Genomic DNA, 18,999 nt, shown 5'->3' with positions numbered 1-18,999 from the left:
AGTACCGCTCTTTCTCTTTCGATACCAGTACTGAAACCTACCGGGTTTGGGAGGGTTACTTTAAAAATTGTATTCCGTTACAGTTACAAATTACTTCATAAAAAATGTCATCAGTAACGTAATCCAAGTATCACCATATGAAAGTGAGTACTGGGATTATTTTTGGATTACTTCAAGTTCACATATGTAAATACAGTCAAGAGAAAGGCAATATGATCGAAAATACTTTTATTTAGAGCTTATTTTAAGTTTAAAACATGTTCAATGTTTGGATTTGTTTTAATAAAATAAATAAATAAACAAAAGACCACTGTCCCTGATGTGGGTGACATTACATCACAAAAGCTTAGGGTGACCATAATCTGGTTTTTCAAAAAGAGGACACCTTTTTTTTTTTTGGAGGTGGGGGAGGGGCTTAATAGCGATTCTGTGAACGCAGACTTTAATACACTGAAAAAGACACACTATTAGCATCACATAAATGTATATAAATAAAGTTAGATTTCACTCCGCCCAAGACCGAAGACATGTTCCACAATAGGCTGTTTGTCACTGGCTATGTTTCCATCCAAGTTGCTAATTTAACTTTAACTTTAAAAACTGGAATATCGCACAAAACATTTGAGAATAAAGCACCGTTTCCATCCCATGTGTTCAAGAGAATAAAAAAATCGCCACTTCCCCGGGGAAACTGGCGCAAAGCATCGATGCTTTTCTGAGCCAATTATAGAATCGTATAATTTGTTGAGGCAAAGCCACCTGAATTTTTTGATGTGCATCGAGGAATTTGTCCGGTAAATGTGCTTCCATCGTAGTTTATCTACACGTCTTCTTATTGAATAAAAAAAATGTTTCTCCTCAGTCGAGCGATATCCCGAAATTCACATAATAATACATGGATGGAAATGTAGTAACTGTCTGTTTTGCTAAACATTTTTCCAGCAAGCCTTACTTACTTTATTTGAAGAATGTCATTTGAGGAATGTTTTATAATCGATTCAGAATGCAGAATATGTGCATGTCACTTAAAATATTGAAAAGTTGGTGATACTGATTCAACACGTGATTTTTAAGCGCCAGTGAGCAGTTAATGATAACGAGTCTTTATTGATCACATATACATTACAGCACAATGAAATTCTTTTCTTTGCATATCCCAGCAAGTTAGGAAGTTGGGGTCAGAGCACAGGGTCAGCCATGATACAGCACCCATGGAGCAGAGAGGGTTAAGGGCCCAACAGTGGCAGCTTGGCAGTACTGGGGCTTGAACCCCCGACCTTCCGATCAGTAACCCAGAGCCTTAACCGCCAAACCACCACTGCCTTAGCACTTAACCCTTTATCGCTCATAGGAGATCCCCTTTAGGAGAAACTGAACTGGAAGTTTTGATTGGTTTTTCACCCGAGTCTATTATTGCCTGAAGTGCTGGGTAACCACACCAACAGTACGGCCCTGACTGGGTATCTGATCAGTATTCTCATCTGTTTAAATAAAAAATAAAAAAGAGATGTAAACCCTACCACTATACTAGTTATTTATAATTACCACAATATATAAGAACAGTTTAATTATTAGTGGCCATGTGATTTTCTTTTAATAATGATAAAAACAAACATATACACATTCGTGTATTTTAAACTTATTCATTTCGATTTGGAGAGCACAGAAATGATATGCTGTGCACAGCGTGTGGGTCTGCTGGGAAGTGACGGGGCCGTTTAAAAAGGAAACGTTAAAAATGAAAGCATCACACAAAGGGAGCACACAACGCGAGCACAACATGGGTCTGGAGTCAGCTGGACGAATCAGTGCAATAAAAAAAAAAAACAGTGCACCTATTCATGTGCGTATCTGTATTTGTTTCTCTTTAATCCAAGTAATGGATTTGTATTCAGTTACATTTTTGCAGTTATTTTTGTTAACCGGTCTATGTTCTCGATTTCTCTTGCCTGTTGCAATATCTGCAGGTTTTAATAATCATTGCTCCATCATCAGTCATGCGAGTCCTCAGTCTCACATGTGCTGCCACGCTCCTTGTTCTGTGAGAGAAAAGTTAATATCACCCATGAACCCAACTGGACGCAACTGAACTCCCAAGACCTGGCATCTATTAAAAAGCTGTTCATGTTCCCAGAAAAGAAGTCTTGTGATCTGAGAGCCAGATTGCCAGTCCTGTTTATAACACTGCCAGTATCTGTTTGTTTGAGTTTAACTATGCATGCACTGCAGGTGGCCAGGTTTTTGTAGATGGTTATAGTTTTACAAACTTTAATGTGGAGATCTTAATCCCAATATGTAGAGGTTCATTGTTTACAAATACTTAGTGTTTTTTTTTTTTTTACATTAGAGACATTGGAGACCATATTAGTTTTTTAAAAATACAGTGGGTCTACCATGGGTGTGGTTAATGAGTAAATGTAAATATGTACTCGATATGGCCACTGTAAGGTCTGTGGATACATGAGCATCACACTGAAAGTTGGAAGCACTCAATTGTCTCTAGAATGACAGAGACATCCTACACAGTTATCTAGAATGCCTTTGTATTCTGTAGATTTATTTCCCTTCACTGGAACTAAGAGGCCCAAACCTGTTCCAGCATGGCAGTGCCGATATGCACAAAGTGAGGTCGATGAAGATATGGTTTGCCAAGGCTGGTGTGGAAGAACTCGAGTGTCCTGACCTCAACCCCACTGAACACTTTTGGACTGGAACACCGACTGTGTGCCAGACCTCCTCGGACAACATCTGTGCCTGACCTCACTAAAGCACAAATCCCCACAGCCACGCTCCAAAATCTAGTGGAAAGCCTTCCCAGGAGAATGGGGGTACTTATAACAACCAAGTGGGGACTAAATCTGGAATGGGATGTTCAACAAGCACATATAGGTGTGATGGTCAGGTGTCCACATACAGTACTTTTGACCATGTAGTGTATTTATGACATGAATATGTTAATATACCATAGTGCAAGCTTTCAATGAGGGATCTCAGTCTTGCTCCAGTGAAGTTCAGTGTATTTTGAATTGTGCTGGATATTGTATATATATATTTTTTAATATACCAAATTCTTCTCTCTGTCAACAGGAACTACCATGTGTTTTATTACCTTTTGGCGGGAGCAAGTGATGAGGAGAGAAAAGCCTTCCACCTGCTGAAGCCAGACGAATATCATTACCTGAACCAGGTGAGGCTCGGTCTGTCCTTCTGTCTTCCTCTCAGAGCTTCTAACAGTTTGTTCATTATCCTTTTTTTTCCCTTCTCTGTCAAAATACAATGTTCGCCTTACATTCATTTATCTCCGCTAAGGAGAAAGCACACAGACCTACACTGTGCTTACATACTACACCAGGTACTATACATGCACTTGTAAAAATAAGTAAATAAATAAATAAATAAATAAATAAAACAATACAGGGTTTATATACCTTTATTCCGTCATTCATGTCATTTTATTTATTTATTTACTTTGCGAAAGAAGCGCATGGTTCGTCCCCCCCCCCCCCCCAAGATGTTTGTCACTACTGCGCACACCCTGTGATCCTTCTCACACAAAGAACATGACGACGCTCCATGTTGCTGGGTGCCTCTGTTGCCATGGTGATAGTCATGGTTGGAAGCATGGGGCAGATCCAGCGCGAGATGGGGCGGGTGTTCTGCCTTTCCTGTCATGGCGGACAGCTACGTGCTTACTCAGTCCGAAGCTGTTCTCAGCGCTGCATCGCTCGTCATCTCTGTAACTCCAGACTGCACTGATGTGCTCTGTCAGATAGCGTGTCCGGGCCGAGCGTGGCCTGAGGTTGTAATGCTCCTGCATCTGGCAAACTTCAACCCCCCCTTTCTTCCGTATTTAGTTGCGACAGAATTTATTTATTACTGTTGTTCAATATAGAACTGATAACTGAAAACTAACATCAAGTCAAGTGGCCCTATTGTCATTTCAACCATATACAGTTGTGCCCTAAAGTTTGCATACCCCTTGGAGAATCTGCTAAATCTTAATACTGTTAACAAAATAAGAGGGATCATAAAAATCCCATGTTTTTTATTTAGTGCTGTCCTGAATAAGCTATTTCACTTAACAGATGTTTACATAAAGTCCACAAGAAAAGATAATAGCTGAATTTATAAACATTACCCCGTTCAAAAGTTTACATACCCTTGATTCATTACCTGGATGATCAGCGACTGTGTTTATGTTTTGTGATGGTTGTTCATGAGTCCCTTGTTTGTCCTGAGCAGTTAAACTGCCCACTGTTCTTCAGAAAAATCCTCCAAGTCCTGCACATTATTTAGTTTTCCAGCATCTTCTGTATGTGTACGAGTCCCTCGGTTGTCCTCAGCGTGAAAAGGTAGCGCTCAACATCTTATAGTCACTGTTGGAAAGGAGTCAAATATGCAGAAGATGCTGGAAAAGCTAAGAATGTACAGGACCTGGAGGATTAAACTAAATAAGACCTACACATTTATACATAAAGTGCACGTGCAGACGTGCGCAAAACAGCACAAGACAGTACAGTAACTACTAAAACAGGACAACAGACACAGTACAAGACATTGTAGCGCCGACCAGGACACCGTTCTAGTGTGGAAATGTCCGATATAACAGCTGGTGCGAAAAATGCTGTGAATGTAAACATAACATATTACAGGTATGACAGCATTCAGCAGATAAGCTTATACTATATATGGACATAGCAGTTTTTGGACTAGCAGCCAGGTAGAGAGTATAGTAGTGACAAGAAATTAAATACAATATTTTTTTCTGAAATGTGCAATTCAGAAATGTGCAAAGAGGTGGGATGGTGTTCAGACACGAGCAAAAAGATCGTCACGTTCGTTATCGGGTATAATAAGTGTGTAAAGGATTTCAGTATGGGCGTCTGTAAACGTCACCTGCGAATTACTGGATTTTTGTTTGTACTGTGTTCTTGTCTGTTCTCATTCGTCACATCTTGTGTCTAATCAGCACTTCATGTACAGTACAGTATATGCATGTCTGCGTGTGCCATTGAGAGAGGGAGTGTTTATCTGTACCTCCTAACTCCTTGTAACTTACTTCCAGATGACAAAGAAAGTGCACAGACTACACTGGGAAAATTACTATGAGAGCGAGCTGGTCAGTATTATCTGAATGTGTGTCTAACCTGTTTGTGCCGGGTGTGAACAATGCTTTCATCATGCTACCTCCCTCCCTTTTTTTGTATGTGTGTATGTGTGTGTGTGTATGCGTGCGTGTGTGTGTGCCATGGCAAGCACTGGCTGTGCTTTATTGCCTGTTTCTCTCTGGGCTGTGCTCTGTGGGGTCTTTTCTGCACATCAGCACATATTTATTTGTGTACGGCCGCTTCAGTGTTATTTTTGCAGTAGGCATCGCAACAATTGTGCCAATATTGTTGTAATACCCTGGCTCTGTATGGGTGCTGTACAATTTTTTACTGCTTACCTAACATTACTTTTCTTCTACTGGAGCATCCAGTCAATTTCCTTATCCAAGAATAAATATATGTGCAATGTGTATGAATACACTTGAATACAATGAGCCTCAGCTCATCTTAAAAGCCTTATCATTAAGTTCCTTAATTATTGTCTCTGGCAGATACTTTGTAGAACTTTTTAAATGTTTAAGAAGTGAAAAAAAAAACAGTGCAAAAGTCACCAAACTAGCCAGCAGGACCGTTTTCTTTTTTAGATACACTGGTGTTAGGGTTTTGGTGTTTGGCCTGTAGCTCCAGCTCCTTTTGCCAGCCACATAGACTTTGTTTTTCCAGTGTGTTTTAATGTATCAAATATTGTCAGTTGGCTGATAAAAAGCAGCAAGTCAGCATTTTAATTGGAACGAGAGCATATAAACTTAGAGAACTGGCTTTTTCGTCTGTGGCACATGGATGGGCTTTGGTGGGGGGGTGCGGGGAATGAGTGGGTTTTGATGAGGTGTAAAGAGGTTCCTGGACCTCACTCATAGAGTTGGATGTTTAACAGAAGCCCTGGTATGTAATAACGATAAGCCGGGCGAGCAATAAAACAAGCAAAAAAACAATGCCTACACACTGTAAGTCAAGATTTCATGCACCACATGTGTGCATACACACGCTAACATTGTAAAACTGAAAAAAAATGTAGCATCGCTGAGCTGGTGTCAAAGGGTATTGTTGGCTAAACTTGGACACACACTGTTTTGTCCCATGAAATATTCTTAACGTCAACTCTGGGTGAAGAACTTGATGCTAGACACAATCTATGCCCGCATTTCCATATACCATATTTCTGCTGTTAATTAATGAAGGATTGTGGAGATTTTACTGCTACTGCCGAGGAGGTTTAGTAACCTTGGTGTGCTAGCATATTATTAGTAAAGCATGTTGCAGTTGGCTACAGTGTGAGATAATAAGCATGCGAAACTTTTGCAGTGAGTATCTGGAATTTGTGAAAGCTGTTCTGATGTAGAAACGTTGACTTTTTTAGGACTGTTTCACTGTGGAAGGAGAGGACCTGAAGCATGACTTTGAGAGGCTACAACTAGCCATGGAGATGGTGGGATTCTTGCCAGCCACCCGTAAACAGTACGAAACACGTCATACCACTTCACCAGCATGAAGAGGACATTATGTTTAACTTCACATACCATTAATGTGAAAACACGGCTCTTTTGTTAATAAACACAGACAGGTTCCAACCTGAATGTGTTGCCTAAGGACAGTAAGGGGAAATGAGTATATACTTCCTGTGCATATATCCATTTCAAATTTGTACACATAATGTTTCGACTTTGGACTTATAAATATGTATGTTTTCATAATCATAAGGATATGTTAGGAGCTAAAATTCAGACACCACGAATTACCAGTATTAGTACTTTGGCGTTGTTGTTGCCATTGCTATAATTGCTGTTGTTGGCAATTCCAGCTTCGAGATGTCTATGGTAGGAAGTAATTAGCTTTTGGAAGCATTGTGGTTCAGTTTTGGCCCATTCCTCTTGGCAAATCATCTTCAATTCCCCAAAGTTAAAAGGACCCTTCTGAAGGACTCGCAATTTCAAAATCCTCCATAAATAAACTCAGGAGAATGGCTAGGCCAAGCAAGGCCTTCACCTTCTTTTTTAGAACCCAATCTTGAATTATTTTGGCTGTACAGTCCCTTCTGAAACTATTGGAACGGCAAGGCCAATTCATTTTTTTTGCTGCAGACATTTGGGAAGAGAGTTTAGAATTTCAGCTTTTATTTCCTGGTATTTACTGTATATACAGATGTGTTAAACCACATAGAACATAGCATATTTTGTATCTGACCATCCAATTTATTGGTGAGAAAAACTATTAGATTGCCTGTTTAAACAATAAATAGCTCTGGAAATCGACTCCGTTTTAGCCTTCAGTTTCATCTGTGAAGACTGCATTTGTTGTTAAAAAGGATAAACCAACGTGAAGATCAGAGAACTGTCTATGGGAGAAAATCATACTATTTTGAAGCTGGGAAAAGAGGGAAAATAAATCAGAGGCATTGCTAAAACATTGGGCGTAGCCAATACAACAATTTGGAATGTTCTGAAAAAGAAAGAGACCACTGTTGTACTGAGAAACAAACACTGAATGGGTCGGCAAAGGAAAATAACAACAGCTGATGATAGAAACATCGTGAGAGCTGTGAAGTAAAGCCAAAGTGATGGAAAGGCCCAAGTGTGGCGAAAGAAAAGATCTACTCATTATCCAAAACATACAAGCTCATCTGTGAAGCATGGTGGAGGTAGTGTCATGGCTTGGGCTTGCATGGCTGCTTCTGGAACAGGCTCACTACTCTTTATTGATGATGTAACTTATGATGGTAGCAGCAGAATGAATTCAGAAGTTTACAGGAACATTTTGTCTGACAATTTACGGAGAAATGCATCCAAATTAATCAGGAGGAACTTTATCACGCAGCAAGACAATGATCCAAAACACACTGCCGACTCAACAAAGGACTTTATCAGGGGGGAAAAGAGGAAGGTTTTAGACTGGCCAAGTCAATCTCCAGACCTTAACTCAATTGAGCAGCATTTCACCTCGTGAAGAGGAGACTGAAGGGAGAAACCCCCGAAACAAACAACAACTCAAAGAGGCTGCAGTAAAAGCCTGGAAAATCATCACAAAAGAAGAAACCAATAATTTGGTGATGTCAGCGAGTCGCAGGCTTAATGCAGTTATTGCACGCGAGGGATATGCAACCAAATATTAAGTGTTATTTACTTTAATTTACTTCAAGTCTGATCTGTTCCTATACTTTTGCTAACCTAAAATTTGGGTGGTCTGATACAAAAGGTTCTATGTTTTATGTTGTTTACCACGTATCAAACCCGGATGTCTGAACTGGCCTTGTCGTTCCAATAGTTTCGGAGGGGACTGTATGTTTGGGGCTGTTGTCTTGTAGAAACATCTTCTCCTGAGATTCCTTGTCTTGGCCGGAACTCCTCTAATATGCCCTGGTACATCGCTCCAGTCATGTTTCCTTCAATGATGTGTAATGCCCCGGTACTGTTTGCAGGGAAGCAGCTCCATATAATGATGATCTCCATATGATCTCCATACTTTATTGTGGGTATAGTGTTTTAGGGATTATACATGCAACTCATTGCTTATTGTGCTGTATGTTACTGTTGTTCCCGCTGCTTTCAGGTCATCCTGCAACTCTTTTCCGAGTGACAGCTGACATCTCGAGTGATCACAAACCAAAAAAAAAGTGTCAGAATACTTATTTCCCCTCACTGTACATGTTTATCCAAGTCATTATCTTAGAACTTGAGTCATTTTACGATCTAGAAAAGTGGCTTATTCGCAAATTGTTAGCATGAACAAACTTTAATCTTCCTCTTTAATTGTTGGATCTTTAATGTAACACGTGTCTTTTCTGCCAGAATCTTCTCCCTGCTGTCTGCCATCCTTCTTCTGGGGAACATACGTTACAAGAAAAAGACGTATAGAGACGACTGTATCGATATCTGTAATCCTGAAGTGCTCCCCACCATCTCGGAACTGCTAGAGGTGAGTGTAAGAGTTTTGTTCAGGTAATAATGTTAGTGTTTAAGAAAAAAAAAAAAAGCTGTAAATTCTCTCAGATGTGTTCAGACTACAGACTACATGGCATCTCAGTCCTGGTAAGCTGTGCAGAATATCTGATAAAGACCACACAATGTTTGATGCATTTTCCCTAACCAACGCCCCTCATTTCCCCCAAGTCAGTTTTATCTGATCATCTTAGTTTTGTTTACTGAACTTTCAGCTTTAGTAGAAAGTTGGCTTGAATAACTTTGCTTTAAATCAAACATACATTTGGCTCTTGTTTTGGAGTCATGAAGTGATCTCAGCATGTTAAAAGCTGGGATTTTGCTAAGGGCCATTAAATTCACCGAATAGCTGTATTTAGATTTTACAATGTCTTGGCAACAAAACGTACGAATTTATTTAACATAATTGACCAGACACAATATTAATATGCTTTTGAGACATTTATAAAGCAGCACATCATTTTTAGATTCATGCTGGAAGCTTAATGCATTTTGGCATCCACTGAGTTCATACAATCTAGGCAAGTTTAAACCACTGCTGCATTTATGGACTGAAGTTCTGTACGCTTTCGGATAAATAAAACATTACTGGAGCCTCATCTTTGAGATAACTTTTGTTTTTGATATCACTGTTATTCAAGCCACAGATATTCACAAAGCCATTTTTCTCCCATCGGGTGCTTTCTAGGTCACATAGTAACTTGCCATTACTTTATCCACAGTCACTTCATTCATTTTTTATAAATGCTGACTTTTACATGACTAGTTTTCCTCCACATGAGGTAGTTTAGTGTTGAGGTATCTGCATGAATTCCCAGGTTCCATGGGTTGGGTCTCTGATTTAGTTTTTCTTTGTGGTCAGGTAAAGGAAGAGATGCTCTTTGAGGCTCTGACTACGAGAAAGACAGTGACTGTGGGAGAGCGACTTATTGTTCCTTATAAACTGGCTGAGGTATGACTTTTTCATTTTATTGCGAAATGTATGTACAAATAACCAAGTACAGTGCATCTTCATATTTTAAATTGATGCATTTTTTTATGTGACATTTATAATATTAGTACCCCTTTATAATATCAATAAATGAGTCAAATGTTCAAGGGGTCCTATCGACTCTCTTAAACATGCCAAAACCTCGAACATCTTTACACATTGATGTGTTTAGCAGAGCTTCTGATTACTGGGCGAGTGGGATTTGCTGTGTTGAAATGCATCGGAAATAATTCGCAGATGTGTTGCCCATACACGATGTGTATCATGAGACAAGCTTGCTAAGAAACTTCAGGCAAAACAATCATTACAAACAAAAAAATTAGATTGATAAAACTTCGTAATATCTAAAAAGAATGAATGATTTTAGAATGAAAATGAGGAAAAATACAAACAAAAAAATGCTTCCAATCAGTTTGTGATGATTAAACAAGGTGTTCTTATTTACTTCTGAGAGACTCTGCCTCTCTAAGATACAATTTTTATGTGCAATCATGTTACTAACCTGTTCCCAATTAACCTAATTAGTTGCAAAATGTTCCTCCAGCTGTTTCTTTTTCGTAACACTTACTTTTCCAGCCTTTTGTTGCCCCGTCCCAACTGTTTTGAGACTTGTTGCTACCATCAAATTCAAAATGACCTTATTTTTTCTTCTTAAAACTGTAAATCATTGCATTCTGTTTTTATTTACATTGTACACAGCGTCCCAGGTTTTTTGAAATTGTAATACAAGTAATTCACATCCGGTGCTGTGAAAAAAGTATTTGCCCCCATCTTGGTTTCTTCAGTTTTTATATATATCTTGTATTAAATAGTTTTTGATCTTCAAACGAATTACAACATAAAACAAAGGCAACCTGAGTAAACACAGAATACAGTTATTTATTTATTTATTTTACTGAAGCAAAAAAAGTTATCCAACACCTATCACCAATGTGAAAAACTAATTGCCCCTTAAATTTAAAATCTGGTTGTGCCACCTTTAGCAGCAATAACTGCAACCAAACGCTTCCTATAACTGGAGATCAGTCTTTCACTTACTTCTAGGACTAGGATTTACTCCTATGCTTTGGATCATTGTCTTGCTGTATAATCAAGTTGCGCTTGAGTTTCAACTTACGGACTAAAGACCAGACATTCTCCTTTAGGATTTTCTGGTAGAGAGCACAATTCATGTTTCCCTCAATTACTGCAAGTTGCCCAGGCACTGAAGCAGTAAAGCATCCCCACACCATCACACCTCCGCCACCATGCTTGACCGTAGCTGTGATGTTCTTTTTGTGGAATTCTGTGTTTGGTTTACGTCAGATGTAACAGGACCCCTATCTTCCAAACAGCTCCACTTTCGACACATCAATCCACAGAACATTCTCCCAAAAAGGTATATAAAAAAATGTGTAAAAAATGTCAAACAATCCTAGTAACCTTTTATTTATATAAAGATGGCAAGAGAAAAAAAAGAGATTTTTGAAAGGGTGTATTATTAGGGGCAAATCACAGGAGCTTCCCCTTCAAAGTCTTCCCAGTTGACTGTATTTCAACAGGAACCGTGAATAAAGTGATCCAAATTTAATAATAAAATAGTAGCATTATATATATAAGCGCCTTTAAGGTACCCAAAGACACCGTACAGATACACCAGAGCAAAAAGCATGTAATAATAGTAATAGTAATTAAAACAACAATAATAAGGAATATAAAAACAAATAATAATACTAAAAGAAGTATGCATGCTTATATAACTATGAGATAAACAGATAAGCACTGTACGATAGATGCATTAGGTGAGCATAAAAGCAAGGTGGAAAAGATGGGGGTGTTTTTTCAATTTGTTTTAAAATGGGGAAGGGAGGTTAAAGCACAGAAATGGAGAGGAAGAGCGCTCCAGTATGAAAAAGGAAGACTAGATGGGTATGCAGGGCCAGACCATGCGGGGCCATCTGAATTTAGATCTATGGGAAAGACATCAGAAAATGTAATGGATATTGTGGTATAAAAAAAAAGTGCACATTCATTGACGGTGATACTTGTGTTTTAGTGAGATATGTAAGGAAAATCAGACGAGCGCCAGTTCTTCACTGTATTTCATGTTAATGCAGGACGTGTTCAGACTGTCAGCAAGAAACTACATAGAGAGGGATGTTATAGGGTCACAGTGCACAAACCTCTCATTACAAAGATAAATGCACATTTGGTAAAACCCTAAGCACTAGTCTACAGAGATGTGGAAAAAAGTGATCCGGTCAGATGAGTCATCCTCCATCATATTCCTTGAGTAAGCGGGTACGTGCGTGTTTGGGTTACACCAAGAGAGCGTTACTGAATGATTGACCCCTACGATGAGGTGGTCCGCTGGCTCTGATAGGCCATGGGGGAATTTTTCCTGGTGGGGGTTTGGGTTGGGTTCACACTGATCATCTTTATCCTGATGGGCATGAGAGGTCACTGAATGGTTTCCTGAGGGAATATATATTGAACGAATGGTGCTCCATCAGTCCATGCAGAATCCCAAGGCACACTGAATCTTTTCTGGTGGCTCATGATTCCCTCATCAAGACGTTTAATGTCAGTTTTTCCTTTAATTTGTTACCCATCTGTATATATGAACTTGTGACTCAAAAATGTTAAATGTTACTCACAGAAGTTGCTGCTCAGGTTTAAGGGTGCGTTAGTGTTCAGAGTACAGAATTACCATATTGGCTGATTTAATACCATCTGTGGTCCACAAAGGGTATTAGTCAGCCCTTAGTCAGGATCCTAACAGCTCTAATCCTCTAGTCCTCTCTACATCAAATAACCAACACCACATGTGTTTATAGAAGCATTAGGTATCTACATCTTGGGTGTTCTAGCCATAAAGGATTGAGGATTATTTTATGTAAGTATTTCAGTGCCACTTATGTAAGTTAAAAAAAAAAAAAAAAAAAATACTGTAAAAATGATTTTCCTGTGAGTGCATGTGAAATGCTGATCTTTTGATTGAAGCGTTTTTTTAAAGCTTGACTTAAAAGTAATGATTCATAAAGGGGGGGGGGGGCGTTTTATGTAATGTTGGTGGGTGGATGTGGCAGAGCTTACGTCCAGAGTTCAGCTAAAAAAATAACACAGTAATCCATAATACAGGAAGGTTGGAAGGCATGATTTTAGACTCTTTTTATTTATTTATTTTATTTTTATTCTCTTATCATTACACAGACACATACTGAAACACACACACACACACACACACACACACACACACACAGTACAACACATTACAAGAGAAATGACACAATATGTGAACTTTACAAACCACAATGGATAGCCTGGATAATCTCTGGATAGTCTTCTGCTCAGTATGTTTGGTTTTCTGTACTGTTTTAATACTTATCTTCCTTTTACCTTGATCAGCCAAGTTATCGTACTTACATTTCACTCCTTTCATCTTCTGTCAAAAGGGACGGTGTGTGTTACTTGACATGTTGATGCAATATCAGTGGCTTGCTTGGCAGGCTGTGTTTTATGGATCGAGCCATGGTTCAGAAGTTGATTTGTGAGTCTGGATGCACTTAAAGCTTTTGGCAGCAAACTCGCTGCGTTTCAGGAATCTGGAACTGTAACAGCGTGCGAGAGAGAGAGAGCGAGAGAGAGAGAGAGAGAGAGAGGGGAAATCATTAATGCTTTATGAAGGCCTGCTATCAGTAAACCAACGCGCCAGTGTTTCACCTCTATTGGAATAGCAGTGACATATAGGGAGGATTTGTAAGAAGGAAATGGGTTTAAATTTGAAATGACCAGTGAAGTACAACATAGTGCCTAGTCAAGTGTGTGATGCTGGTGTTCCTGTGACTGCTGCATGGTGGGCGATATTGCAGACTATCAATGCAAAAATGTGTTTCTCTCGCATGTTCTGTCCTTCATGTATTATTCTTGCCACCGGCTGAGCTGAGGTGTGAACTAGATAACAGAAACTGACATTTCTTTGGAAAGGCGGTGATATTTTTGTGGCTTTTCACACCTTGGAGGAGTTTCCTGTTGTCACACCTAAAATAAAAATATACCAATATATATACCAACATATACCAACGGTGAATCACTAAATATAATACAGATCATACAGGGAGAGATCAGATGATGCACAGATACACCCTTGATGTTGTGTGTGTGTGTGTGTGTGTGGTTTTCTCTAGGCTGGGACAGTGAGAGACTCCATGGCTAAATCACTCTACGGCGCTCTCTTCGACTGGATTGTCTTCCGCACCAACCATGCGCTTCTCAACAACAAAGACCTAGAGGACTCTGCCAAAGTAACACCTTTCTGTTCATATCTACTGCTTAATCCCTAATTATCTCACAACCTAATCTCTCTTCGAATAATAGCCGTGTCAAAAGTAAAATAATGACTCTCCACATAGAGGAAAGTGAATTTCCCTGCTCATTGGACTGATTTGTGCTCTGCTTCTTTCTATCCAGCATTCTCCTAGCTTTTATTTTAAAAAGAAAAAGAGCCAAAAATGTATCCTTTTGGCTACTGAGTTGAAGTTAGATTTTAGTGTCTGCATTGGATTAACTCGCTGCATTAATAATCATGTCAGAAGGAATAGTAAAACAACACTGCAGAATAATGACATCTAATCAAGTGAAAATATCTTGTGCGTATATAGTCAAATTGATCGAGTATTTCCCATTCTAAGATTCCAATAAATCAAATATAAGATTATTTTTAAAACCTATTTCTGGACATCTGAAGTAGTCTCGTTCTGTTGGTAAAGAATCTGCCAAATTCTAAGCATTCATTTCTAGAAAGAAGCTAAATTATGTTAAGCTTAATAGAATAAGAAAATGTCAAGGTTTAAATTAGTAAAATATCTGGAAAATAGGTGAAATATATTTGGTTTATTGTAATCTTATAATAGGAAATACTTGATAAATATGATTATATTCTAGATATTTTTACTTGCTAAGATATCATTTTCTTGCGCTGTACATTACCTGGGCAAAATAAATAAATAAATAAATTAGGCAAGCCGAAAATGTCAAAAATATTAAGCTTTTAATGATCTTAACAACAAATCATTGGTCAGAAAATTAGCAAGAATTCAAGAGATGAACTCCTGAGATGTCCTGTACCACCGTGTGATCGTTTACTTTTGCTGCAGTGAACTGTTTGGGGGGAAAAGCTAGAAACAGGGTCTTCTTGTACGCAAAGGTGAAATCATGATAATGATTATAATGCTTGATGTCACATTCAAACTAACACATGTCTGGGTGTACAAAATTAAAATGAAGTATAATAATAATAATCATAATCATAATAATAAGTTTACCCACAAGGCTTAAACATTTAAAGAAATCAAAGGGAAAAGCTATCCCATTGATAAAGTTGCTTTATCTATTTGTTTAACTTTTGCATATTTTCCTGACCGACACTTGGTTGTTGAGACCATTTAAAGCTTTTTTCTGCCCAGGCGTGTATAAGTATTGGCATCTTTCATGAAAATGAGCAAAAGGTTGTTGTGTAACATAACACACAATGATACATTTTCCACTGAAAGAAAAAGATACACTAATTACCCTTCTTTTAACCAAAATCTTTCTTTAAACACCTTATATTCTGAAAAAGTAATGCCCCCATGAGAATATTTAAAATAAATACGCAAAATACAAAAAATATATCATAATTTTATGCAAAACAATACAAAAATGGCTGCAGAAACACAAAAACAGTTTATTAATGGCTATCTTCTAATAAAACTGTACAGTAACCATTGAGTTTTAAGCTCACTGTGTATTATTCATGTTCTGTGTTTCTTTTGTTTCTCAATTTTAGGAAATATTTCTTATTTATGTCATCAGAACCGCAGCCCCAGTATAATGCTCACATCTGTTCTCTTCTCTCACTAGATTTTGTCTATTGGGGTGTTGGATATCTTTGGCTTTGAGGACTATGAGAACAACAGCTTTGAGCAGTTCTGCATCAACTATGCCAATGAGAAACTGCAACACTATTTCAACCAGCACATCTTCAAACTGGAGCAGGTGTGTACCTCATTCTCTTTCTCTTTCTCTCACTCCCTCGCTGAGGTCAGGGGAGACAGGGATTCCAATGAACTCACGACCTCATCGTTTTTTTTTTTGGGGGGGGGGGGGGGGGGGAGGGAGGGGTTCCAGTTTGTTTGGGGTTTTTTTTTTTTCAGTCTAATAGCAATGCATTCGTTTAGAGTTGGGTTTACACTGTACAGATTCCACTGTTACACACAAAAATCTCACAATTTAAATGAATTCCTGGGATTAGAGGTCTTGGATTATGTACGTGATGTGTTTGGACAGTTTAGTGGCATTGCTGCCAAAGACAGTCGACTACAAAGTTCTGGCACTGTCAGGATTTCTTTCATCTTCGAGCGTGGCCATGTTTATAACGCTCACCTAAATAGGAGAAATTACACAAAAAGCATCAGACAGCGACAAATATGGTCGTCTCAATGACAAAACGTAAAGGAACGTGCTAATGGGCGTAAAAAAATATCTTCATTCAGTTTCTTTTTAAAGTCCCATTTTCTGCGTGAGCTCCGATCTCACTGATTGATGATGTGAGCAGAACAGAGTCATTTATTAGGCGCAGGTTTATTATTAGAGGATCTTCATCAAATAATCTGACACGTTATCATACAGTCTGTTAGAGAATCCAGGCAAGATTTAATTGGGATTATCTCACACAGTATGACAAGTAGTACAATGTTAGAAGATCACGCAGTGTTAAACCGAGACTCGACAGGGTTTTAGCATTCATTCACTTTGATACAAGATCTTGAGAAGGTTTTGTGAAAATAATTGTTTCTGTTCACAAGTTCAAGCTTTATTACAGCATGAGGACTTGAAATCTTTATGTAAATCCAATGCATAAAGTTGACCCTCCCTCTCTCTCTCTCTCTCTCTCTCTCTCTCTCTCTCCCTCTCCTGTTCCTATTCCGTGTTTCACAGATACAAGCTTTGTTTTCTATCTGTGGGGTTTGCTATTTCCATGACTCTCAGAATGCAGCGTTTTCCAAAGCGAGCATATCCTTACTGTAGCTTTTTATTCACAAACTGCACAGTGTCCCTAAAGTCTTCATACACAGGGGACTGTGTTTGCTATCGTACCCTTGCGACAGCTTATATATATCCGGGGAGTGAATTTCAAGGTGGGGGGGCGTTCCAGTTTCAAACTGGCTACGTTTTTATTTCGGGAAATGAAAAGGGTTTCTGTCTTTTATCCACTCGAAAGCCTACGAGTTCGGCACATAAATGCGAGTTCTGCACTTAAGCGTACGGGGATATTCTGTGTGTATGGGGATATTCTGTGTGTTGACGATACCGATTGGCCGTAATACCTACAGGCTGCAGCCAATGGGAACGCTCCTCTATCAGCGTGCGTGTTCACGGGACCGATCAGACCTCCTCAGGGAAGTTAGAGTCTTAACACAGCCGAAGATCTTAATAGAAACAATTACTTTAACAGATGTGATTGTAGAAACTCTGATATGGATACAGCTGTGTGCACGTATTCTGTTATCTATATCTGTTTTGAACACCCTCATTTATTTACTACATGTTTATTACAAATAGAAACTTGGGCAGTAGTTCCATAGAGAGATGTGTAATGTTTGTAAAGTGCTTAGCTGTCATTTGTGCAGATTCTCAAGCCACTATGGGCTTCATTTTTTTTTTTTTTTAATTGCACTGACACAGGCTGTCACTCTGTTTTGTTGATAGTCAAAAAAGGCAAGAAAGAGAGAGACACGTGTGAAGACGAGAGAGCGAGTCAGTTGGGCTGGATGGAAAAAAAAAAAAAAAAAACCCCGATATTAAATGACTTTGGACCACCTGGAAAAAAAGCTAGGCGTGAGAGGGCAGAGGGTCGTGATATGGAAGATAAGCATGAATGAATGTTTGTGTGCTAGTCTTGATACTCAAGAAAGCATAGTGTTAGGAGGAGAGATGAAATAAATGTAATGTAACGGAGACTTTTGGGACACCCTGTATTATTTTTCGAAGATCTCCATATCTGAGGCACAAATGATTTTCAAATCTGTTTCTTTTTTCACTAAACACGTTGTCTCTCGTGGTCTGTGCAGTTCCTCTTTTAGTTCTGCATTACCTCCATTATCACCGAATGAAGTGTGTGGAGATTCTTGTCAAAGGCTTGTCATCAGACCAGACACATTTTTACTGCTGCTGTTAGGACTATAGCTTCCTGACCCTGTATACCACACGCAAACCTGGAGTCTATTAAAATCAGCGGCTGAGGTTTTAAAGGGTCCATTGTCCTATTAGCTCCAGTGTGTGTGTGTGTGTGTGGGTGTGTGCATAAAAGACGTGTGGTTTAACAGTCAAAGATAACTCACTCTACCAGCACTGACAAATGGCACTGTGTTTCCACTGTGTTGTGTCATCGCTCAGCTGCTTCTTCTCCCATCGACACAACCACAGGAATCGAAAGACTTTAATATACCTTTAAGTAGAACTTTAATGGGAAGAACCATGACTGTTTTGCACAGTATTAAAATCATAATCAACTGCAGAATTATTGGCACCCTTGGCAAAAAAAGGTTCCAAATAAAGTAGTTAATTAGCTTAATCTCACACTGAGACTATGAGAGAAAACTAGCCTTTAATTGAAGTCAATTTTAATTGAAGTAAAGCCCTTATCACAAAATATGTGGCACTCCTGCATGTAATACTTTGTGCAACTTCCCTTTGCCAAACATAACAGCACTGAGTCTTCTCCATAGGCATGTTATTCTACCTTGTTCAGATGATATGAAAAATGAAATGTAACAATAAATGTATATAAAAAACATTGTTTTAAAGTACATTATACGTTCACATAAAAAAAAAAAAGTTCACACCACACTATATAGGCAGCAAGAGTAGCCATGAAACAGTTTTGAGGGTTGTCTGTTGACTCTGGAAGAAATTCACACGCTCTCTAGCGTGCATGCTATCTCTCTCT

General features: G+C 38.7%; 1 protein-coding gene across 7 annotated transcripts in view; it reads left to right on the top strand.

Moving 5' to 3' along the window:
- myo9ab (myosin IXAb) overlaps nt 1-18,999 on the top strand; it is a 106,883-nt gene that overhangs the window by 55,043 nt on the left and 32,841 nt on the right. For all 7 annotated transcript variants that reach the window (XM_053641523.1, XM_053641521.1, XM_053641526.1 and 4 more), the window contains exons 5-11: nt 3,088-3,187; nt 5,066-5,119; nt 6,466-6,563; nt 8,891-9,017; nt 9,903-9,992; nt 14,198-14,314; nt 15,912-16,046. In XM_053641523.1, coding sequence (XP_053497498.1) covers nt 3,088-3,187; nt 5,066-5,119; nt 6,466-6,563; nt 8,891-9,017; nt 9,903-9,992; nt 14,198-14,314; nt 15,912-16,046 — 721 coding nt within the window. The remainder of the gene's footprint in view (nt 1-3,087; nt 3,188-5,065; nt 5,120-6,465; nt 6,564-8,890; nt 9,018-9,902; nt 9,993-14,197; nt 14,315-15,911; nt 16,047-18,999) is intronic.

This window comes from Ictalurus furcatus, chromosome 14, assembly GCF_023375685.1.
Source record: "Ictalurus furcatus strain D&B chromosome 14, Billie_1.0, whole genome shotgun sequence".
Lineage (NCBI taxonomy): Eukaryota > Metazoa > Chordata > Actinopteri > Siluriformes > Ictaluridae > Ictalurus > Ictalurus furcatus.
The sequence above is the reverse complement of the archived record's forward strand: the minus strand, read 5'-3'. Positions and strand labels throughout refer to the sequence as shown.